This window comes from Trichomycterus rosablanca, chromosome 10 (genome assembly GCF_030014385.1).
Source record: "Trichomycterus rosablanca isolate fTriRos1 chromosome 10, fTriRos1.hap1, whole genome shotgun sequence".
Lineage (NCBI taxonomy): Eukaryota > Metazoa > Chordata > Actinopteri > Siluriformes > Trichomycteridae > Trichomycterus > Trichomycterus rosablanca.
In genome coordinates this window covers 5,935,355-5,958,908 of record NC_085997.1, presented here as the reverse complement: position 1 = coordinate 5,958,908, position 23,554 = coordinate 5,935,355, and the positions used below count along the sequence as shown (strand labels likewise).

The 23,554-nt window shown below is 42.3% G+C and overlaps 1 protein-coding gene across 1 annotated transcript in view; it reads left to right on the top strand.

Annotated features, from left to right (window-relative positions):
• Positions 1 to 22,571, top strand: part of col1a1b (collagen, type I, alpha 1b) — a 29,617-nt gene extending 7,046 nt beyond the window's left edge. Inside the window, exons 15-51 of the mRNA XM_063002809.1 lie at positions 356 to 400; positions 516 to 569; positions 678 to 776; positions 889 to 933; positions 1,105 to 1,203; positions 1,316 to 1,369; positions 1,463 to 1,570; positions 2,661 to 2,714; positions 3,644 to 3,742; positions 3,823 to 3,876; positions 3,964 to 4,062; positions 4,170 to 4,223; positions 4,327 to 4,380; positions 4,479 to 4,532; positions 4,644 to 4,697; positions 4,791 to 4,835; positions 6,042 to 6,140; positions 6,224 to 6,331; positions 7,226 to 7,333; positions 7,887 to 7,940; positions 11,748 to 11,801; positions 11,897 to 12,004; positions 12,111 to 12,164; positions 12,279 to 12,332; positions 12,459 to 12,620; positions 14,556 to 14,663; positions 14,755 to 14,862; positions 15,792 to 15,845; positions 16,496 to 16,603; positions 16,773 to 16,826; positions 16,905 to 17,012; positions 17,104 to 17,157; positions 17,238 to 17,345; positions 17,431 to 17,704; positions 18,022 to 18,209; positions 18,305 to 18,547; positions 21,251 to 22,571. Of these exons, the coding sequence (XP_062858879.1) occupies positions 356 to 400; positions 516 to 569; positions 678 to 776; positions 889 to 933; positions 1,105 to 1,203; positions 1,316 to 1,369; positions 1,463 to 1,570; positions 2,661 to 2,714; positions 3,644 to 3,742; positions 3,823 to 3,876; positions 3,964 to 4,062; positions 4,170 to 4,223; positions 4,327 to 4,380; positions 4,479 to 4,532; positions 4,644 to 4,697; positions 4,791 to 4,835; positions 6,042 to 6,140; positions 6,224 to 6,331; positions 7,226 to 7,333; positions 7,887 to 7,940; positions 11,748 to 11,801; positions 11,897 to 12,004; positions 12,111 to 12,164; positions 12,279 to 12,332; positions 12,459 to 12,620; positions 14,556 to 14,663; positions 14,755 to 14,862; positions 15,792 to 15,845; positions 16,496 to 16,603; positions 16,773 to 16,826; positions 16,905 to 17,012; positions 17,104 to 17,157; positions 17,238 to 17,345; positions 17,431 to 17,704; positions 18,022 to 18,209; positions 18,305 to 18,547; positions 21,251 to 21,397 (3,426 nt within the window). The 3' untranslated portion in view covers positions 21,398 to 22,571. The remainder of the gene's footprint in view (positions 1 to 355; positions 401 to 515; positions 570 to 677; positions 777 to 888; positions 934 to 1,104; positions 1,204 to 1,315; positions 1,370 to 1,462; positions 1,571 to 2,660; positions 2,715 to 3,643; positions 3,743 to 3,822; positions 3,877 to 3,963; positions 4,063 to 4,169; positions 4,224 to 4,326; positions 4,381 to 4,478; positions 4,533 to 4,643; positions 4,698 to 4,790; positions 4,836 to 6,041; positions 6,141 to 6,223; positions 6,332 to 7,225; positions 7,334 to 7,886; positions 7,941 to 11,747; positions 11,802 to 11,896; positions 12,005 to 12,110; positions 12,165 to 12,278; positions 12,333 to 12,458; positions 12,621 to 14,555; positions 14,664 to 14,754; positions 14,863 to 15,791; positions 15,846 to 16,495; positions 16,604 to 16,772; positions 16,827 to 16,904; positions 17,013 to 17,103; positions 17,158 to 17,237; positions 17,346 to 17,430; positions 17,705 to 18,021; positions 18,210 to 18,304; positions 18,548 to 21,250) is intronic.
• The last annotated feature ends 983 nt before the right edge of the window (positions 22,572 to 23,554 follow it).

Here is a 23,554-nt window from a genome sequence, read left to right as displayed (position 1 = left end):
TAAATATATTTAGCCAACACGGCACATTAAGTACATATAAAATTAAAATTTTAAATAAAAGAGCATTCTAGGATTTATTTAGAATTTTTAGGATTTTTTTATTATTTTATATTATTATATAATTATTTTATATTATTATATATTATATTATGTACTTTATTATATTTTATATATTATTATATATTAAATTATCTTTTATTTATAATTATTTTACTTCTGTTAAAGTGTTTTTAATTCTATTTAAGTGATTTCTCATAGTTAGACATATTTAAGATGTTGCTTTAATATATTTATGGTCATTAAATATTAAATATTCAAAACAATTAATTTATGTGGTCGTTTCTGTTTGCACCAGGGTGGTCGTGGTAATGATGGCAACCCTGGACCCGGTGGACCACCCGTAAGTATAACAGCCCTAGATTTCAATCATAACACAATAATCATAACATTTAAAGCCCTTCAGGTGAGAATCGATCGTAAAACTATTCTAAGCATCACATTTTCTCTTTCATCAGGGACCTACTGGCCCTTCTGGTTCTCCTGGATTCCCTGGTGGTGCAGGAATCAAGGTACGTTCCTAAAACACACACACACACACACACACATGTGCATGTACACACAAACACATACACACAAACAAATCAAGGTCTAATGAACTCTGAAATGCTCTTCTGCAGGGAGAGACTGGACCAGCTGGAGGTCGTGGCTCAGAGGGACCTCAGGGATCCCGTGGTGAGCCCGGTAACCCCGGACCTGCTGGACCTGCCGGACCAACAGTGAGTCGCTCGACGAGAGGCACTCGAACACCTGCAAAATATTAATTTGTATGTTTTATATGATTCAAAAGATCAGTTTTATTTATTCAGTCCGGGTTTTTGTTCCTTCCAGGGACCTAATGGTAATGACGGCAGTCCTGGTGGCAAGGGATCTCCTGTAAGTACCGTCATTAGTAATTAACAGTCATCATTGTAGGGCAGTTAAAAGTAGTTTTAAATCAGTAGTGATCTTCCAAATCTCATATACCAGGCTAAGCTCAAATCTTGTTCTATTCTTCTGTTCGACTGCTGGTTGATCTTTTCTGTTTTTAATTCATTTTAATAACAGGGTCCTGCTGGTATTGCTGGTGCTCCTGGTTTCCCAGGAAGCCGTGGATCCGCTGGATCTCCTGGATCTGCAGGTGGTGTCGGCCCTAAGGGTAACAATGTACGTACACTGTTTCTGTTCTTTGTGTAGTTCTTTAATTCCTTTGTATTCATTTAGGCTGAATATTTGTAACCATACACCATCTTATGAGCCTTTATTCTGCTTATCACAGGGTGACACTGGTGCCCAAGGTCCCAAGGGAGAGCCTGGTCCTAAAGGAGAGCCTGTGAGTATGCTAAACCTTCAGCCAAATGTATTGCCACTTGTGTATTGTTAAAACTTCGTGTTGATTTAATTCTCCCTTGTCTTTGTCTCACAGGGTGGTGTCGGACCTCAGGGTCTTGCTGGACCATCCGGTGATGAGGGCAAGAGAGGTGGTCGCGGTGAGCCTGGTGGTCCCGGACCCGGTGGACCCACAGGAGCTCGTGTAAGATTTCATTACTAAAACTAAAAAAACAAGGGTTTGTGCCAATGTATATATATACTGTGTATATATATATATATATATATATATATATATATACACTGACTAGGCATAACATTATGACCTCTGACAGTTGAAGTGAACAACACTGACTATCTCTTCATCACGGCACCAGTTAGTGGGTGGGATATTGGGATATATTAGGCAGCAAGTGGACATTTTATCCTCAAAGTTGATGTGTTAGAAGCAGGAAAAATGGGCGAGGGTAAGGGTTTGGGCGAGTTTGACAAGGGACAAATTGTGATGGATAGACGACTGGGTCAGAGCATCTCTAAAACTGCAGCTCTTGTGGGGTGTTCTATCAAAAGTGGTCCAAGGAAGGAACAGTGGTAAACCGGCGACAGGGTCATGGGCGGCCAAGGCTCATCGATGCACGTGGGGAGCCAACAGACGAGCTGAAGAAGTTAATGCTGGTTCTGATAGAAAGGTGTCAGAAGGCGGGCCAACACCATATTAGGAAGGTGGTGATAATGTTATGCCTGATCGGTATATTGGTGGGTAGTGGGTAACACTGTCACCTCACAGCAAGAAGGTCCTGGGTTTGATTCCCATATGGAGCGGTTCTGGGCCTTTCTGTATGGAGTTTGCATGTTCTCCTTGTGTTCACGTGGATTCCCTCTGGAAGCGCTGGTTGCCTCCCACGGTCCAAAAACATGCAGTCATGTTAATTGGATCTAGAAAAATTGCCCTAGTTGTGAGTGTGTGTGTGTGAGTGAGTGCCCTGTGATGAACTGTTGACCTTTCGCCCAGTGAATTGTACCCACCATGACACTGAATAGGACAAAGCGGTGGTAAAACAGACAATTAATGAATGATTATTGTAATATATTAATAATATATTTTTTATTATATGTAACAGGAATTAATAGTAGTGTGGACATAACAGAAAGTATCAATTCAGCTCATAAAATAATGTGCAATTTTAATAATATAGCTTTTTAATCAGCTACAATATTATAAATAAATATAAAAATTTATGATTTACTCTTTTATCTTTTTTAAATAGTCTTTTCCTTCTTATCTCTTTTAACAGGGTGCCCCTGGAAACCGTGGATTCCCTGGAACTGATGGTGCCCCAGGCCCCAAGGTAAGTCATCATTACTACCCATCCATCATTAATGACAGAGGAGATCTGAGGCGGTTGCCTGATGCTATAATATTCAATTTGTGCACGAGCGTTACTATTATTATTATTATTATTATTATTATTATTATCATCACTACTACTACTACTGAATGTCCCTTGCTTTATTATGTGGACAATTAGGCTAGCACACCAGCACTGGGATTCTGAACTCCCAAGGTTGGCTGGGTGCCCCCTCACGGGCACATTTGGCAGTCCCTGTGGCAGACAAAACATTCCCAGTAGCCTGCTGGGTGGGAAAAGACCAGACTTAAAAGTGGGTGGGGTCTTCGATGCTGTGTAAGAATCCTGGTTAGTAACCCAAGGTGCCTGTACAGAAGTGGAGGAACGCGGAGATCAGGCGTGACTCTCAGTGCGCAAGACTGGCCTCATGCACGAATCCACTGAAGTATGGGCGAATAGGAAGGAATAATGAATATACCCCTCTCAGATACTGGGCTATTGACTATTGGCTATGCTAAATTAGGGGGGAAAGGGGGAAAATACATAAATAAAATAGTAAACAGTTGTGTTTATACTTGTCAGCGTTGGTTCAATTAAAACGAACCCTGGTGCGACTGCTGTGTTAGTGCAGAACACTTTCCATCCGCTTTTCCATCGACTGGAAAGCCCAAAGGGACAAAACGCATTGAAAATGCAAGAACATACTGTAAACATACAGTGTACTGCATTACATGACAACAGGCTTGCAAAATACATCATACATGCATCATACGTGACTATTTATTTGGTTTTAGTATGAGCGCTAACCAATCCGGGACTAAAATGTACCAACGTCTTATTTCCTCGATCGGTCCGGACCAAGGGAACCAAACTAGACTAGGTGTAAAGCATAAGCACAGCCTAAGTCTAATGTATTTCTTGCTTTGTAGGGTGGCCCTGGTGAAACCGGCCCTAACGGACCCGCCGGAGCTCAAGGATCAAGTGGAGAATCTGGTATTGGAGGAGAGCCCGGTTTGCCCGGATCAAAGGTTTGTTGCACTCTTTTTCCTTGATGATCGATCCATATCTTGTTTCTAGCCTGGTTTAATCTCTTGGAACTGCGTTTCAGGGTATGACTGGAGCCCCTGGTTCACCTGGATCCGATGGCAGAGCTGGACCCTCCGTAAGTAGTACTGAATATAGAAAAAGCACATCTGTGGAAATTATATTACAGTAAAATTGACAATAAAAATAAAATATCATTTTTTAGGGTCCTTCTGGTCAAAGCGGTGCTGCTGGACCTCCAGGATCTTCTGGAACCCGTGGTTCCCCAGGTGTAATGGGATTCCCCGGACCTAAGGGAGTTGATGTAAGGAAATTCAACGCACCTACAGCATCCATCACATCAACTCTATACTAATTCTGTTTGAATTTTATGCATCCAGTAATAAAAAGTAATTTTTTCACAAATTACAGGGTGAATCTGGTAAACCCGGTGAGAGAGGCACTGTAGGACCTGTCGGCTCTGTTGTAAGTACCCCACTCAACTATCTCCCCATTTTCCAGCATTTATTCATTTTAAAAACATTATTATTAAATTAAAATACTAAAATATCTTATCTGTCATATACAGGGTGCTCCTGGTAAAGATGGTGATGTCGGTTCTCATGGGCCTTCCGGACCTGCCGTACGTCGCTCATCATGATAACACAGATGATTATTATTATTATTATGTTTAAACGTCGTCATTTTGTTCTAATTATTCTCTTTTCTTTTTTGGAATAGGGACCTGCTGGAGAGAAAGGAGAACAAGGACCCGGTGGATCCCCTGGATTCCAGGTAGCTATTCAATTGTCTGTTAGCCCAACATGCTTTATTTAGGACCTTAGAAGCAATTAATTCGAATTCTCCACCCTCCTCTAAGTGACTATCTGTTTTTTTCTTTAATAGGGTCTTCCAGGACCTCAGGGCCCTGCTGGTGAGGGTGGAAAGCCTGGTGATCAGGTGAGTCTTAATCTTAATCGATGGACTAAGAACTAGTCAGTGCTCGTTTATGGTTAACTGTCATAACCTTTCTTTTTTTTTTTTTTGCCGTAGGGTCTTCCTGGTGAGGTTGGCACCCATGGACCTTTTGGACCTAGAGTGAGTATGCTTTCTCTTATGAGATCTACATGTATAGACTATCTTTTTTTTTAGTATTTCGCCTCCTTTCTACTGTTGCTAACACGTGCCCCCTCCGACACGTGTGCCCAAGCCGACCTCTTTTTACCTGCACGAGACGGGTTCATATGGGGCTTGGTCTCGTGTCTGGAGAGTCACGCACTGATCCTCATTATTCCCCGTCTCAGCCAGCAGAGGCCACAACTGAATCAGTTATAAGGAATTCTGTCCGGCATTTAACCAGGAACCCACCAACCCCAAGGAAAAACCATTTTATCTATAATGCTTAAGCTTATTAAACATAATAATTAAATTGTATAATGTAAAATTCATTATTGATTCTATTATTTTACCTGTTATAAGAATGACGACCTTATATGGTAATATTGATATTAAAGCAGAGGCCACAATTGAACCAGTTATAAGAGATGAGTATACATAACCCTAACCCTACATAACATAGATAGCACTAACTCTACATAACATAAATAACCTTAACCCTATGAGTGTATATAACTCTATCCTATGATTACACATTACCCTATACATAACCGTAATATAACCCTAGCCCAGTATTTAACCAGACGGGCGAGCCGATCATTGTCTGCTCATGATTCAAACTCACCAACACCAAGGAAAAAACATTCTTAAGATTATAAAAACACAGTAATTAAACTATATAACGTAAAATTCCATATTGATTCTATTATTTTACCTGTAATAAGAATTATGACCTTATATGGTAGCATCGATATAAATGCAGAGGCCACAACTGCATCAGCTATAAGAAATTAGTATACATAACACTAACCCTACATAACATAAATAACCCTAACCCTATGAGTATACATAACCCTAAATATATGAGTATACATAACCCTATACATAAATCTAGCCCCTCATAACCTACATAACCCTAACCCTGTACATAACCCCATCCTATGATTATACATTACCTTATACATAACCGTAATATAACCTACATAACCCTAGGCCAGTATTTAACCAGACGGGCGAGCCGCTCACAATTTGAACTCACCAATCCCAAGGAAAAACCATTCTATCTATAATTGCAATAATTAAACTATATAATGTAAAATTCCATATTGATTCTATTATTTTACCTGTAATAAGAACGCCATCCTTATATGGAAGTATTAATATAAAATCAATAATATATTTCTTCAGGGTGAAAGAGGTCTTCCTGGTGAGCGCGGTGCTCCAGGCTCTGTTGGACCCATCGGTGGTCGTGGTTCTCCCGGACCTTCTGGCAATGATGGTACAAGGGTAAGTTTAATGTCCTGCACCTTCATGATAAGCAAGAATGAAATGTAGATATAAATATATATGTTAATGAATGATGTGTTTAGGGAGAGGCTGGTGCTGCTGGTGGTCCTGGTACTGCTGGTCCATCTGGTATGCAGGGAATGCCCGGAGAGCGTGGTTCTAGTGGAATGTCTGGCCCAAGAGGAGAGAGAGTGAGTGCTTAACATCAACAATAATTCATCTTTCTACACACACAATCTACACCTACACCCTACATAACCCCAACCCTATGAGTATACATACCCCAAACCCAACATAACATACATAACCCTAATCCTATGATTATACATAACCCTATACATAACCCTATAGGTGTATATAACCCTAAATAACCCGAACCATGTGTACATAATCCTATTCATTACCCTGACCCTACATAACCCTAACCCTATACATAACCCCACTCCTATGATTATACACTCCTCTTTACAAAACCCTAATTCTATGATTATACATAACCCTAAGCCTATGATTATACATTACCTTATACACAACCCTAATCCTATGATTATACATAACCCTAACCCTGTTTACATAACCCTATACATAACCCTGAGCTTTCATAACCTATATAACCCTAACTCTATACATAAACCCTAATCCAATTGTCTACATAACCCTTTACATAACTATAACCCAACGAGTGTGCATAACCCTATACATAGCCCTCACCCTATGAGTATACATAACCTTATACATAACACTAACCCTGTGTACATAACATTATATATAACCCTAACCCTTTATACCCTACATAACCCTAATCCTATACATAGCCCTAACCTTATGAGTATACATAACCCTATACATAACCTTTACCTTACATAACCTTTATAACCCTAACCCTATAAGTATACATAACCCTATACATAACCTTAACCTTACATAACCTTCATAACCTTAACCCTATGAGTATACATGACCCTATACATACCCTAACCCTTCCCAACCTACATTACCTTAACCCTATATAACCTATGTAACCATATATGTATGCATGTGATACTGCATCATAATATATTAATTACTGCACTTTACCTCAATAGGGTGATGGTGGACCCAAGGGCCCCGATGGTGCTTTCGGTAAGGAAGGCATGCGCGGTATGACTGGTTCCATTGGAGCCCCTGGACCTTCCGGCACTGGTGGTGAAAAGGTTAGAAGCTTTGAAGCTTTTCTTGCACCATCTCTATAAAACCTGAAAACAAATAATAACAAATAATAATTAGAAACCCTTATGCATAAAAATGAGCTCTTTTAACATGTATTTTGGTTTAAAGAAATACAGTAGTAATGTAAAATGTATTTAAATATTCATTTAGTGGTGCAAGAGTGGAGCATGTGTCCTAGTATTGGGGATTTTGGCTTTCAATCACGTATAAGCTTGTTTAGACAGGCACTAAAGCTAATGTTTCACATGTCCCGGGGGAATCTTTTCCTCTCCTAGCTTCACCTTAGAAGCTACCATGTGATAGTAAACGGGCAAGTACTATCAGGTACAAACTGTCCGTGTCAAAATTGGGGAAAACATTTTGGAAAAAAAACCCCCCATTAAATTACATCATTGTTTGAATTCTAGAATTACAAGCTAAAAATGAATTGTGTAAATTAGTTCATACGTTTCCTAATTTTTTCTAATCATTTAGCCTGTATTTTTTGTGGTGAAATTTATGCTACGTCATTAACATTCTCTTCCCGTCATGGTGTAGGGAGAGCCTGGACCTGTTGGACCTGGAGGACCTACTGGAGCTCGTGGTTCCCCTGTGAGTGATTTGTTATTATGAGAACCATTGCACAACAACTACAGTTGTATAGTAACACAACACAATTCAGCATGAAAACGCTAACGATTTGTCAGCTCTCGTCGGCCAAATCACTGATCGCTTATTAAGCTATGACGCCAATCAAAAAAAAAAAATAATAATAATAATTATATATATATATACATATATATATATATATATATATTTTTTTTTTTATTATTAAAAAAATTCAATATATATAATATATATACTGTATATATATATATATATTTTTTTTTAATAAATTTTTTTTTTTTTAAGCAAATGCAATGGCTAGTATCTACAGAATGCCAAAACCATTCTATTATGTTAATACTTTAAAATTACACAGATACAGTTTGATAAGACTGCATAGATTTATAATAATTAATTTTCTTTTTTTTTTTTTTTTTTAAAAAGGGCATATGTATTCCAATCCAAAAAAGAATTTGTCTGGTAATAATGTCTGGGTACCAGACACAACACAATGACCCTGCCACTAACAGCATACACTTGTAATATGTGTACACTTGCTCATATATGGATTTTTTCCAAATATAATGAAGCCATTATGACTGGATGTTGCAGTAAAAGTAACTTATTATAATTTATCATAACAGGCAATGTTACTGCAATATTTTAAGACCACGCTCACTGTATTAGCATTAAGCAATTTCTGCCATTCAGCTTCTACTACTACATACTACTACTTCATGTCTAGTTTGTGGTGGTAATGCTTAAAGGCATGAGCAATACAAATTGACTAATTTAGCACTAGAATTTTAATTTCAATGCCAGGAAAGAGCAGGTCATCATTTAATATGCAGTTTTTATGTTGCCTATAGTTACTGTGTAAAAATGTGACTTTATAATACTTATAATACTTGATAATAATAATGATACTATAATAAAAATATAATACACAATAAAAAAAATAGTACTAGTAGTACCTAATAAGAAGAAGAAAAAGAGTACCAAAAGCAAAAAATAATAATGATACTTGATGTGCAGTTTGTGGTGTTAATGCTTAAACATCAATAATTAAAAATCCTAATTTATGAATATAATATAAATATAATATTTATTTTTTTAAAAAGTGGCCTTTCCAGGACAAAATCAATTCAAGGAAAGAGCAGGTCATCATTTAATATGCAGTTTTTATGTTGCCTATAGTTACTGTGTAAAAAATTAGAAGGCAAAAAATAATGATAATATTTATAATACTTAATAATAATAATAATAATAGTACACAATCCAAAAGTAATAATAATACTTAATAATAATACTTACAGTGTATCACAAAAGTGAGTACACCCCTCACATTTCTGCAGATATTTAAGTATATCTTTTCATGGGACAACACTGACAAAATGACACTTTGACACAATGAAAAGTAGTCTGTGTGCAGCTTATATAACAGTGTAAATTTATTCTTCCCTCAAAATAACTCAATATACAGCCATTAATGTCTAAACCACCGGCAACAAAAGTGAGTACACCCCTTAGTGAAAGTTCCTGAAGTGTCAATATTTTGTGTGGCCACCATTATTTCCCAGAACTGCCTTAACTCTCCTGGGCATGGAGTTTACCAGAGCTTCACAGGTTGCCACTGGAATGCTTTTCCACTCCTCCATGACGACATCACGGAGCTGGCGGATATTCGAGACTTTGCGCTCCTCCACCTTCCGCTTGAGGATGCCCCAAAGATGTTCTATTGGGTTTAGGTCTGGAGACATGCTTGGTCAGTCCATCACCTTTACCCTCAGCCTCTTCAATAAAGCAGTGGTCGTCTTAGAGGTGTGTTTGGGGTCATTATCATGCTGGAACACTGCCCTGCGACCCAGTTTCCGGAGGGAGGGGATCATGCTCTGCTTCAGTATTTCACAGTACATATTGGAGTTCATGTGTCCCTCAATGAAATGTAACTCCCCAACACCTGCTGCACTCATGCAGCCCCAGACCATGGCATTCCCACCACCATGCTTGACTGTAGGCATGACACACTTATCTTTGTACTCCTCACCTGATTGCTGCCACACATGCTTGAGACCATCTGAACCAAACAAATTAATCTTGGTCTCATCAGACCATAAGACATGGTTCCAGTAATCCATGTCCTTTGTTGACATGTCTTCAGCAAACTGTTTGCGGGCTTTCTTGTGTAGAGACTTCAGAAGAGGCTTCCTTCTGGGGTGCATGCAGACCAATTTGATGTAATGTGCGGCGTATGGTCTGAGCACTGACAGGCTGACCCCCCACCTTTTCAATCTCTGCAGCAATGCTGACAGCACTCCTGCGCCTATCTTTCAAAGACAGCAGTTGGATGTGACGCTGAGCACGTGCACTCAGCTTCTTTGGACGACCAACGCGAGGTCTGTTCTGAGTGGACCCTGCTCTTTTAAAACGCTGGATGATCTTGGCCACTGTGCTGCAGCTCAGTTTCAGGGTGTTGGCAATCTTCTTGTAGCCTTGGCCATCTTCATGTAGCGCAACAATTCGTCTTTTAAGATCCTCAGAGAGTTCTTTGCCATGAGGTGCCATGTTGGAACTTTCAGTGACCAGTAGGAGAGAGTGTGAGAGCTGTACTACTAAATTGAACACACCTGCTCCCTATGCACACCTGAGACCTAGTAACACTAACAAATCACATGACATTTTGGAGGGAAAATGACAAGCAGTGCTCAATTTGGACATTTAGGGGTGTAGTCTCTTAGGGGTGTACTCACTTTTGTTGCCGGTGGTTTAGACATTAATGGCTGTATATTGAGTTATTTTGAGGGAAGAATAAATTTACACTGTTATATAAGCTGCACACAGAGTACTTTTCATTGTGTCAAAGTGTCATTTTGTCAGTGTTGTCCCATGAAAAGATATACTTAAATATCTGCAGAAATGTGAGGGGTGTACTCACTTTTGTGATACACTGTATATAATACTTAATAATAACAATACACAATGCAAAAAAATAATACAGTACCTATAATACTTAATAATAATAATAATAGTACACAATGTTAATAATAATAATAGTATTTATAATAATAAACAAATAATAATACTTGTAATACTTAATAATAATAATTCACAATGCAAAAGTAATACTAATACTTAATAATACTTAATAAATAATAATACACAATGCAAAAGCAATAATAATATTTAATAATAATAATACACAATGCAAAAGTAATGATAATACTTATTATGCTTAATAATAATAATACTCAATGCAAAAAATAATAATAATACTTATAATACTTAATAATAATAATAAGACTCAATGCAAAGAGTAATGATAATATTTCTAACACTTAATAATAATAATACACAATGTAAAAAATATAAATTATACTTATAATACTTAAAAAATAATAATACACAATGCAAAAGTAATAATTATACTTATAATACTTAATAATAATAATACAATGGAAAAAAAACCATATTTACAATACTTAATAATAATACGTAGTGCAAAAATAATAATAATATTAAAAAATAATAATAATAATACTTATAATACTTATAGTAGTAATTATTATTGTGCAGTTTGTGGTGTTAATGCTTAAAGGCATGATCAATACAAATAAAATAATTGATCATTTTAAGAATTGTCCGTTCCAACAAATGTACACACACTTAAACATTACAAAAGGGGGCATATATAAGCACTACTGAAGTGTGTATACATTTTATGGCCCATCTGTATAGCGAAACTGTGACTTCTTAGATGAAAATCATGCATTGTCTTTTACTTGTTAATAATGAAGTTTTTTTCATCTCACCCAGGGTGACCGTGGTGAGCACGGACCTCCCGGACCTGCTGGATTTGCTGGAGCTCCTGTGAGTGCTCACTTTCCCTCTTTCACTTTTTATTGGTTAACATCCCATTAAGAGAAAATACGATTATAATAATTTTTATTTCCATCCTGACAAAGGGTGCAGCTGGACAGCCTGGACTCAAGGGTGAGAATGGTGACTCTGGACCCAAGGGTGATGCTGGAGCTCCCGGATCTTCCGGACCTGTCGGCCCCTCTGGACCTCAGGTACTGAACTTTTTTAAGCCTTTTTGTTACCTGTTCGGATTTTTATTTATTTTGAAAAATCTGTAGCATTAAAAAACAAATTAATGTTTATTTTGTATTTATCCAGGGTCCTGCTGGTGCTACTGGAGAGAAGGGTACCCGTGGTGGTGCTGGATCTCCTGTAAGTATAATTTCTGAGCCATAGTTGTATTTAAATGCTTTAAATTTATGTGAGCATTTAAAATCTGTCTGGTCATTAACTATATTATATATGCTTTTTTATTTTGAAATGTAGGGTGCTACTGGTTTCCCTGGTGCCGCTGGTAGAGTTGGACCTCCTGGCCCTGCTGTAAGTTACTCCATTATTATTGTCAAAATGTACATAAACACTACATAACTCTACATAAAACAATACATTGTTTATTTTTAATAGATGTAATAGATTTATTTAATATCTGTGATTGTTCTCTCTCAGGGTGGTGCTGGACCTCCTGGCCCCGGCGGCCCAACTGGTAAAGAGGGACAGCGTGGCTCTCGTGGTGAGAAGGGAGCACCTGGTCGCCCTGGTGAGGTCGGCGCTGCTGGACTCCCAGGACCTTCTGGAGACAGAGGTTCACCCGGTTCTGATGGACCACCTGTACGTAATCATTTTTTTTTGTCAAAACCTAAACAACGGAAGTCTTAACCCTAAACCCTAACATTAATCCCTAAAGCTAAACACCCTAAACCCTAACATTAATCCCTAAACCTAAACACCCGAAGCCCTAACCCTAACATTAAGCCCTAAACCTAAACACCCTAAACCTTAACATTAATCCCTAAACCTAAACACCCTAAGCCCTAACCCTAAATCCTAACATTAAGCCCTAAACCTAAACACCCTAAACCTTAACATTTAGCCCTAAACCTAAACATCCTAAGCCCTAATCCTAAACACTAACATTAATCCCTAAACTTAAACACCCTTAGCCCTAAACCTAAACACCCTTAGCCCTAAACCTAAACACCCTAAGCCCTAACCCTAAACCCCAACATTATGTCCTGAACCTAAACACCCTAAGCCATAACCCTAAACCCCAACATTAAGTCCTCAACCTAAACACCCTAAGACCTAACCCTAAACCCCAACATTAAGTCCTGAACCTAAACACCCTAAGCCCTAAACCTAAACACTAACATTAATCCCTAAACCTAAACACCCTAAGCCCTAAACACTAACATTAATCCCTAAACCTAAACACCCTAAGCCCTAACCCCCAACATTAAGTCCTTAATCTAAACACCCTAAGCCCTAACATTAAGCCCTAAACCAAAACACCCTAAACCCTAACATTAATCCCTAAACCTAAACACCCTAAGCCTTAACCCTAAACCTAAACACCCTAAACTCTAACATTAAGCTCTAAAGCTAAACACCCTAAGACCTAACCCTAAACCCCAACATTAATCCCTAAACCTAAACACCCTAAGCCCTAACCTTAAACCCTAACATTAATCCCTAAACACATTAAGCCCTAAACCTAAACCCTAACATTAAACCCTAAACCTAAAAACACTAAGCCCTAAACCTAAACCCCAACATTAAGTCCTAAACCTAAACACCCTAAGCCCTAACATTAAGCCCTAAACCAGAACACCCTAAACCCTTACATTAATCCCTAAACACATTAAGCCCTAAACCTAAACACCCTAAGCCCTAACCCTAAACCCTAACATTAAACCCTAAACACATTAAGCCCTAAACCTAAACACCCTAAGCCCTAACCTTAAACCCTAACATTAATCCCTAAACACATTAAGCCCTAAACCTAAACACCATAAGCCCTAACCCTAAACCCTAACATTAAACCCTAAACCTAAACACCTTAAGCCATAACCCTAAACTCCAACATTAAGTCCTAAACCTAAACACCCTAAACCCTAACATTAATCCTTAAACCTAAAAACACTAAACCCTAAACCTAAACCCCAACATTAAGTCCTAAACCTAAACACCCTAAGCCCTAACATTAAGCCCTAAACCAGAAGACCCTAAACCCTTACATTAATCCCTTAACACCCTAAACTCTAACATTAAGCCTTAAAGATAAACACCCTAAGCCCTAACCCTAAACTCTAACATTAAGCCCTAAACCTAAACATCCTAAGCCCTAACCCTAAACCCTAACATTAAGCCCTAAACCCTAAACTTTAACATTTAGCCCTAAACCCTAAAGCTTAACATTTAGCCTTAAACCAAAACACCCTAAGCCCTAACCCTAAACCCTAACATTAAGCCCTAAACCCTAAACTTTAACATTTAGCCCTAAACCCTAAAGCTTAACATTTAGCCTTAAACCAAAACACCCTAAGCCCTAACCCTAAACCCTAACATTAAGCCCTAAACCTAAACACCCTAAGCCCTAACCCTAACACCTTAACCCTTATTTGCTTAGACTGTATACTGTCACAGTACTGTAAGTCACTTTGGATAAAGGCGTCTGTTGTGGTTGGTCATTCGTTGGTTAATCGAATGGACTGTTCTTGTGAACACAGGTAATGACTAATAAAACCATGTTTCTCTTTTCTCCAGGGACCTTCTGGTATTTCCGGACCATCTGGAATAATCGGAAATGCTGGTATAGCAGGTACCGCTGGACAGAGAGGAGAGAGAGGCCAATCAGGTCCCTCAGGACCATCTGTGAGTTCCACTTCAGTCTCTACATCCTGGCTGTTCATGAAGGAATAACACTGAATAATGCCTATTTAACTTAAGCCTCTTTTTTACTCAGGGTGAGCCAGGAAAACAGGGCCCTCTTGGTGCTCATGGCGAACGTGGTCCACCAGGCCCCATGGGACCTGCTGGTCTGTCCGGAGCCTCCGGTGAAGCTGGCCGTGAGGTAGGGAGTTATATTTATTGTGTTATACAGTTGTAACTGGAAATATTCAACCCATCAAGGAAACATATATGATGTAGTATGCCATAATTATCCAACCCCTACGTAATATTGCTGATCTTACTGCTAGTTCGTATGACCTAAAGCTGGGTTACAACATGATTGAACCATTGGGAAATCCATAAGGCTTCTTAATTTGCTCATAAGAAGGTATGAGATATAAGAAGACTGAGCCTTGAACATTCCTACAGACACCTTTAAGAGTAATGTCCAGAAGTTCCAAGCTTATGAAAGCCCACCAAAGAAAGCTCAACATTTCCTCCATCAAGACAACCCCAGTGTTATTGCAAAAGACTCACCGATGTTTTGATGAAGGCTGGGACAAACGTGTCAATGGCGACTACAAGATCACTTAACAATCAAGACGTTCATGCCTGGATTCCACAATTTGGGACACAGTTATATGAAGCGACTGTTGGGCCAGCAGCTTGTCTGGTCAGGCTTATGACCAGAAGAATACTATCCTCAAGGTCAAGCATTGGTGTGGGTCGATAATGATGTGGAGATGCTTTTTTCTCCACTCCAGGGCTTAGTAATCTTGATCTTGTGACTGGCATCATGGATTGACATCTTCAGTGAAATAAAACCTGAACTTTCCAGCAAGACGGTGACCCCAAGCACACCTCCAAGTCAATCAAATCTTGGTTAATGAATCAATTCAGGATTTTCCTGGAGAGAAATGCTTTGGTGGGATTTGAGGAAAGCTGTTGCATCATGAGGGCCATCAAACCTCAATGAGGTGGAAGGTTTTGCATAAGAGGAACCGACCCTTAGCACTTCCACTTTCGAGATGATCGGAGTTGAATAGTTCTGAAGGTCTGTGTTTGTATGACAGAACAATACTGTAATCCCGAATCCCTTTTTTGTTACAGGGAGGCCCTGGTCATGATGGTGCCCCTGGTCGTGATGGTGCTCTTGGCCCCAAGGTGAGATATACTGTTTTTTCTAACCTGTATTACTGGACCTAATTAGGTGAGGGAATCATGATTGGGTATATAAGAAGGATCTACCAAAGGATCAGGTCAGAGTTTACCACTTTGTGCCAAACTTTGGCACCTTTCACCATCTACAGTCCATAATATTGTGAAAAGATTCAGGGAATCTGGAGAGATCTCATTCTGTGTAGGAACGTGTGTGTGATCATGCGACTGTGATAAACATAGCCTAACGGGCTTAGTAGTACTTCAGAAAACCGTTGTCGCTCAACACAGGCTCCCGCTACATCCATTCTATGCATGTAGAAACCCTTTAACGTTTTCTGGGTCCAAACTCATCTCAGATGACCCGAAAGACGGTGGAAATGTGTGCTGTGGTCCGATGAGCACACAGTTCAGCTTCAGGACCATCCAGACTGTTATCAGTGAAAGGTCCAAAAGCCAACATCTGTCATGGAATATGGGTGCTTTTGTGCCCATAGCAAGGGTGACCTGCTTATGTGTGAAGATACCGATATCCTTGACCGTTGGGGATTTTAGAGTGCTAGACTGACCTGCCTGCAGTCCAGATACATCCCCTATTGAAAATGTACAGTGCAGATTTTCATGTAATGCTAATTTCTACTGATTGTTTACCACAGGGAGACCGTGGTGAGTCTGGAAATGTTGGTGCTCCTGGTGCTCCTGGACTCCCTGGACCTCCTGGCACTGTTGGTCCATCTGGCAAGCCTGGTGATCGTGGAGAGGCTGTGAGTAGTACTTTTTTTTTACCCTTCTGAAACCTGTTTACTTGGAGGTTGATAGATTGGTCCCAGCAATGCCACATGCCACCCATGGTTGGTAGCTGGGAGCTAAATGGCCCTGCTGTTTGGGGTTTTGTTTGATGTTAATTGTCACGGTGTTTTTCTCTCCCTTTAGGGTCCCGCTGGTCCTTCTGGTCCTTCCGGTATCGCAGGTTCACGTGGTTCGGGTGTACGTATGACAGAACTTTGTCTCTTGAAATCAGATTATTAGTTCAACATGTATGCTAATGAACTCGTATTGGCGTAGGGCCCCGCCGGCGCTCGCGGAGACAAGGGCGAGGCTGGCGAAGGTGGAGAGAGAGGCATGAAGGGACATCGTGGCTTCAGTGGAATGGCTGGACTGCCAGGACCTTCTGTGAGTAAGCGTGTTGAGGGTTTGAGAGACACTTGTTTTCGCAAATAAGGTATGACAATAAGGTTGTGTGTTATTGTCTTTGCACCTGTAGGGCTCTTCTGGTGAGCAAGGACCTGCTGGACCCACCGGCCCTGCTGGACCTCGCGTAGGTTTTTGATACATTTGTGTTATCAAAGAATGACTTATGAATTTACACGGGGTATATAATGCTTCGCCTGATTACAGGGATCTGCTGGCTCCAATGGCTCCCCTGGTAAGGATGGCATGAACGGTATGCCTGGCCCGACCGGACCTCCTGGACCTCGTGGTCGCAATGGAGAGATGGGACCTGCTGTGAGTAACCTCAACCCTTTAATAATCAACATTTCATTCATTGATGTATCAAATTTGATACGATACATTGACCTCTCTTTTGTAGGGTTCGCCCGGCTATCCCGGACCCCCTGGACCCCCCGGACCCTCGGGCATCGGCGAGTCGTTCCCCATAATGCCCCAGCCCGAGAAAGCAGCCGACCCGATGCGCAGCTACAGGGCCGACGACGCCGGCGTGCGCGACCGCGACGCCGAGGTGGACACCACGCTCAAGTCCCTCAGCCAGAAGATCGAGAAGATCCGCAGCCCCGAAGGAACCAAGACCAACCCAGCCCGCATGTGCCGCGACCTCAGGATGTGCCATCCCGAATGGAAGAGCGGTGAGTCGCCTCACAGCAAGAGGGGCCTGGGTTTGATTCCCTTCTCTGTGGAGTTTGCATGTTCTCCCTGTGTCCTCGTGGGTTTCCTGCACACACGTCCAAACACGTCCAGTCCAGTCAAGTGCGGGTGAATGTGTGTGTAGGTGCCCTGTGATGGACTGGCGACCTGTCCGGGGTGTCCATCGCAGGGCACACACACACACACACCTGACTGCATGTCTTTGGATTAAAGTAGTAAACCAGTGGAGATAAGGGAGAACATGCAAACTCCTAGTCATTTTCTAACTGTTCTTTTTCAATCCTATTTATTCCTAAAGGCTCCTATTGGGTGGACCCCAATCAGGGATCTTCCCTGGATTCCATCAAGGTCTTCTGCAACATGGAGACCGGTGAGACCTGTGTCAACCCATCTCAAGCCAGCATCCCCATGAAGAACTGGTACGTCAACAAGAACGCCCAGAAGAAGCACGTGTGGTTCGGAGAGTCCATGCCAGAGGGCTTCCAGGTAAGAAGACTGAAGGCACTGTGCGTATATCATGCAGCGTTGCGTCCTTCTTGTTTGAATGACCTAAACCTTGTTGTTCTTGATTTTCTGCGCAGTTCCAGTATGGCAGCGAGGGCTCTGACCCCGAGGACGTGAGCATCCAGATTGCCTTCATGCGCCTGATGTCCAACAAGGCCTCCCAGAACATCACATATCACTGCAAGAACAGCATTGCCTACATGGATCAGGCCTCGGGCAACCTGAAGAAAGCTCTGCTCCTTCAGGGATCCAACGATGCCGAGATCAGGGCCGAGGGCAACAGCCGCTCCACATACACAGTCGCCGAGGATGGCTGCACGGTGGGTACCCTTAAAGTTAAAGATTGTGGGAAAGTGGTAGCCTAGCGGGTGGAGCTTTGGGCTATCATTCGAGAGGTTAAGAGTTTGAATCCCGGTTCTGCCGTGCTGCCACTGTTGGGTTCTTGAGCAAGGCTCTTAACCCCCTTTGGGCTTGGTACCTTGAAACTCAACGTCAATCGGTTCTGGGACTGGCGTTGAGTTTCAAGGTATTTTTTCCCATAAGGATGTATGGGAAGCCTGTTAATGCGTTCCAGGTCCCATGGACTTGCATATATTTTAGGCTAATGTAAAATAATGTGGTTTTTGACACTTATACACTAAAAATAACACAAATATAATATAAAAACACTGTTATAAAAAGCTGATTCTTACCATTTCTCAGAACCCCGAGCTGTAACACAAGTTTAAAAGTGAAACAGTGAGGAAAACTCACTCGCTATCCTATCCGCTTATCCAATTAGGGTCGCGAGATGGTCCTGGAGCCTATCCCGGCTTTTCAATGCGCGCAAGGCTCACAGTAACACCCTGGACGGGGCGCCAGTCCATCGCAGGGCAGACACACCAACACTTATAGGGCAATTCAGTGTCTCCAATTACCCTGACTGCATGGTTTTGGACTGTGGGAGGAAACCGGAGCTCCCGGAGGAAACCCACACAGACACGGGGAGAACACGCTAACTCCGCACAGAAAGGACGCGGACCACCCGGCCTGGGGATCGGCCCCAGGACCTTCTTGCTGTGAGGCGACGGTGCTACCCACCGAGCCACCGTGCCGCCAACTAAACATAAATACATGTGGAGCTTTCAGAGGGAATCTGACGGTCATTCCACACAAATGCAGATTCGTCTCATGTGCGCACTTTGATGACGTATTACCGTACCGCTCAAGCCGGGGGCTGAACAAAGCAGCTGTTCATTGTTAATTTGAAAACAAATTGAACACGTTGAGTTTAAGGGAAACGTTGAGTTTAGGGGGCGTCAAAGTACAGGGTACCACTGTATATGTACACCAACCATGCATAACATTATGACCACTGACAGGTGAAGTGAATAACACGGCACCTGTTAGTGGGTGGGATATATTAGACACCAAGTGAACATTTTATTCTCAAAGTTGATGTGTTAGAAGCTGGAAAAATGGGCGAGCGTAAGGATTTGAGTGAGTTTGACAAGGACTGGGTCAGAGCACGTCCAAAACTGCAGCTCTTGTGGGGTGTCTGCAGTGGTCAGTATCTATCAAAAGTGGTCCAAGGGAGGAACAGTGGTAAACCGGCGACAGGGTCATGGGCGACCAAGGCTCATTGATGCACATTGAGAGCGAAGGCTGGCCGTGTGGGGTTCCAAGGGAGGAACAGTGGTTAACCGGCGACAGGGTCATGGGCGACCAAGGCTCATTAATGCACATTGAGAGTGAAGGCTGGCCGTGTGGGGTTCCAAGGGAGGAACAGTGGTTAACCGGCGACAGGGTCATGGGCGACCAAGGCTCATTGACGCACATTGAGAGTGAAGGCTGGCCGTGTGGGGTTCCAAGGGAGGAACAGTGGTTAACCGGCGACAGGGTCATGGGCGACCAAGGCTCATTGACGCACATTGAGAGCGAAGGCTGGCCGTGTGGGGTTCCAAGGGAGGAACAGTGGTTAACCGGCGACAGGTTCATGGGCGACCAAGTCTCATTGACGCACATTGAGAGCGAAAGGCTGGCCGCGTGGGGTTCCAAGGGAGGAACAGTGGTTAACCGGCGACAGGGTCATGGGCGACCAAGTCTCATTGATGCACATTCAGAGCGAAGGCTGGCCGTGTGGGGTTCCAAGGGAGGAACAGTGGTTAACCGGCGACAGGTTCATGGGCGACCAAGGCTCATTGACGCACATTGAGAGCGAAGGCTGGCCGTGTGGGGTTCCAAGGGAGGAACAGTGGTAAACCGGCGACAGGTTCATGGGCGACCAAGGCTCATTGACGCACATTGAGAGCGAAGGCTGGCCGTGTGGGGTTCCAAGGGAGGAACATTGGTAAACCGGCGACAGGGTCATGGGCGACCAAGGCTCATTGACGCACATTGAGAGCGAAGGCTGGCCGTGTGGGGTTCCAAGGGAGGAACAGTGGTAAACCGGCGACAGGTTCATGGGCGACCAAGTCTCATTGATGCACATTCAGAGCGAAGGCTGGCTGTGTGGGGTTCCAAGGGAGGAACAGTGGTTAACCGGCGACAGGGTCATGGGCGACCAAGGCTCATTGACGCACATTGAGAGCGAAGGCTGGCCGTGTGGGGTTCCAAGGGAGGAACAGTGGTAAACCGGCGACAGGTTCATGGGCGACCAAGTCTCATTGATGCACATTCAGAGCGAAGGCTGGCTGTGTGGGGTTCCAAGGGAGGAACAGTGGTTAACATGGGCGACCAAGGCTCATTGACGCACATTGAGAGCGAAGGCTGGCCGTGTGGGGTTCCAAGGGAGGAACAGTGGTAAACCGGCGACAGGGCCAAGGCTCATTGATGCACATTCAGAGCGAAGGCTGGCCGTGTGTTCCGATCCAACAGACGAGCTACTGTAGCTCAGATTACTGACGAAGTTAATGCGTACGGGGCTGCATAGGCGCAGACCAGTCAGTTAGGAAGGTGGTCATAATATTAAGCCAGATCGGTGTATGTATATACAGTATATATGACAAATTAAGGCAATGTTTCCCTCTCTTTCGTCTCTACAGTCACACACTGGCACTTGGGGCAAGACAGTCATCGTATACAAGACAACGAAAACAACTCGTCTTCCCATCATTGACGTCGCTCCTATGGACATTGGTGCTCCCGATCAGGAATTCGGCATAGAAGTTGGCTCCGTCTGCTTCTTGTAAAGAAAAAAAAAGAGATAAATCCGGACATTAAAAATGCTGTTTTGTTTTGTTTGTTGTTTTTAGCAATCATCTCCAAATCTTTTTCTATGCATTAAAAAAACTCATTCGGCTGCGGTCGGTCCACATGCTTACACTCAAACATCCCTGAGGACGGTGCTTGTCGTGATCTCGAGAGACATTCTGTTTTTTGTTTTTTTGATTTTTTTTAAAGAACTTTTCGAGGACCACTAAGCCAGTCAGCGCCAACATCATGACACGTGGTGACCATCACGGACACTCGGCGAGAATCTTTTGAATCGGTTTGGCAACGAGAAAATAATATATGTTATATCTGTATCGTTAAGAATTCATCCCCGTGTCCCCTGCACACATGCAAAGACACACAATTCAAAACAAAGCATTACCACTACAGAAGGACGATGAACAACACACAAGCGCTAATGTACCACTATTTGGTGTTGAATAAATTTGAAAAAATGACAAGTCAAGTGTCTTGTTCTTGCAGCCACACGGATTTAAAGTCCCCCCTATTAAGAGTTAAAAGTGAGACTGCTACCTCAGGCAATTAAATCACATCACATGACCTATAGGTGTCTGGGGACACTTACTGCCTTAGACTATTAAAAACCAAAAAAACACAAGTAACAGTTGTAAAAAGGTGCTACTTTCCTCTTCAGGTCCTAACTGTGGTGTACGTCTGTATAACCAACTTGCTTCTGCTTTTGTTTTCTGTTACTTGTGCCTTCAGGACCTGGTTGGTGCTAAAATGTCATCGGAATGTCTTGTTGTCGATGTGATGCAGTTTTTTCTCTCGCATTAAACTGTTGACTGAGGAAAAAATAAATAAAAACTGAATGCAATGCTTACCGTAGGTGTGAGTTAAGTGGGTGGACCAATCGACCGATTGCTAGTTCTTTCCCAAGCCCCGTGGTATGGTAACATCTGGCGTCTGGAGAACTCCTTTCTGTCTGACTGCACGTCCCCCGAATAAAAGTTCCCTATTTTTTTTGGATTATTTCTTTTTGTGTGAAATAAGGCGGCACAAAATGAAAAACACAAACGGACACTTTAATGGTTCCAGTCAGAGGAGCTGTACGTATTTTGTATGTATAATATTTCGAGATGTTTTTAATTATTTTGGATGCTGAAATAAAGCATGTGTTAAAGTGGTAAACCGGACGCCGTGGCCTCGTTGCTTTCCTTCGAACTTTAGTTTGGATTTGTTTGCATACAACAGGGTGATAAAAATACACATTAAAATACATACAAATTCATAAAAATATATATGAGTTATACAAGATGAGGCATAACATTATGACCACCTTCCTAATATTGTGTGGGTCTCACTTTTGCATGGACTCCACCAGACATCTCTGGTCAGCAGCAGATCCTTTAACTCCTGTAAGTTGTGAGGTGGGGCCTCCATGGATCGGACTTGTTTGTCCAGCACGTCCCACAGATCCTCCTCAAACCGTTCCTGAACCACTTTTACTTGCTGAAAGAGGCCACTGTGATCAGGGAATAGCGTTTCCATGAAAGGGTGGACATGGTCTGCAACAATGCTTAGGTAGGTCGTACGTGTCAAAGTAACATCCACATGGATGGCAGGACCCAAGGTTTCCCAGCAGAACATCGCCCCATGCATCACACTGCCAACGCCGGCTCGCCTTCTTCACATAGTGCATCCTGGTGCAGCGTGTTCCCCAGGTACGAGACGCACACGCACCCGGCCGTCCACGTGATGTAAAAGAAAACGTGATTCATCAGAACTTCCATTGCTCCGTGGTCCAGTTCGGATGCTCACGTGCCCATTGTTGGCGCTTTCGGCGGTGGACAGGGGTCAGCATGGGCACCCTGACTGGTCTGTGGCTATGCAGCCCCATACGCAACAAACTGTGATGCACCGTGTGTTCTGACACCTTTCTATCAGAACCAGCATTAACTTCTTCAGCAGTTTGAGCTACAGTAGCTCGTCTGTTGGATCGGACCACACGGGCCAGTCTTCGTTCCCCACGTGCATCACTGAGCCTTGGCCGCCGATGACCCTGTCACCGGTTTACCGCTGTTCCTTCCTTAACACTTATTATAGATATTGACCACTGCAGACCGGGAACACCCCACAAGAGCTGCAGTTTTGGAGATGCTCTGACCCAGTCG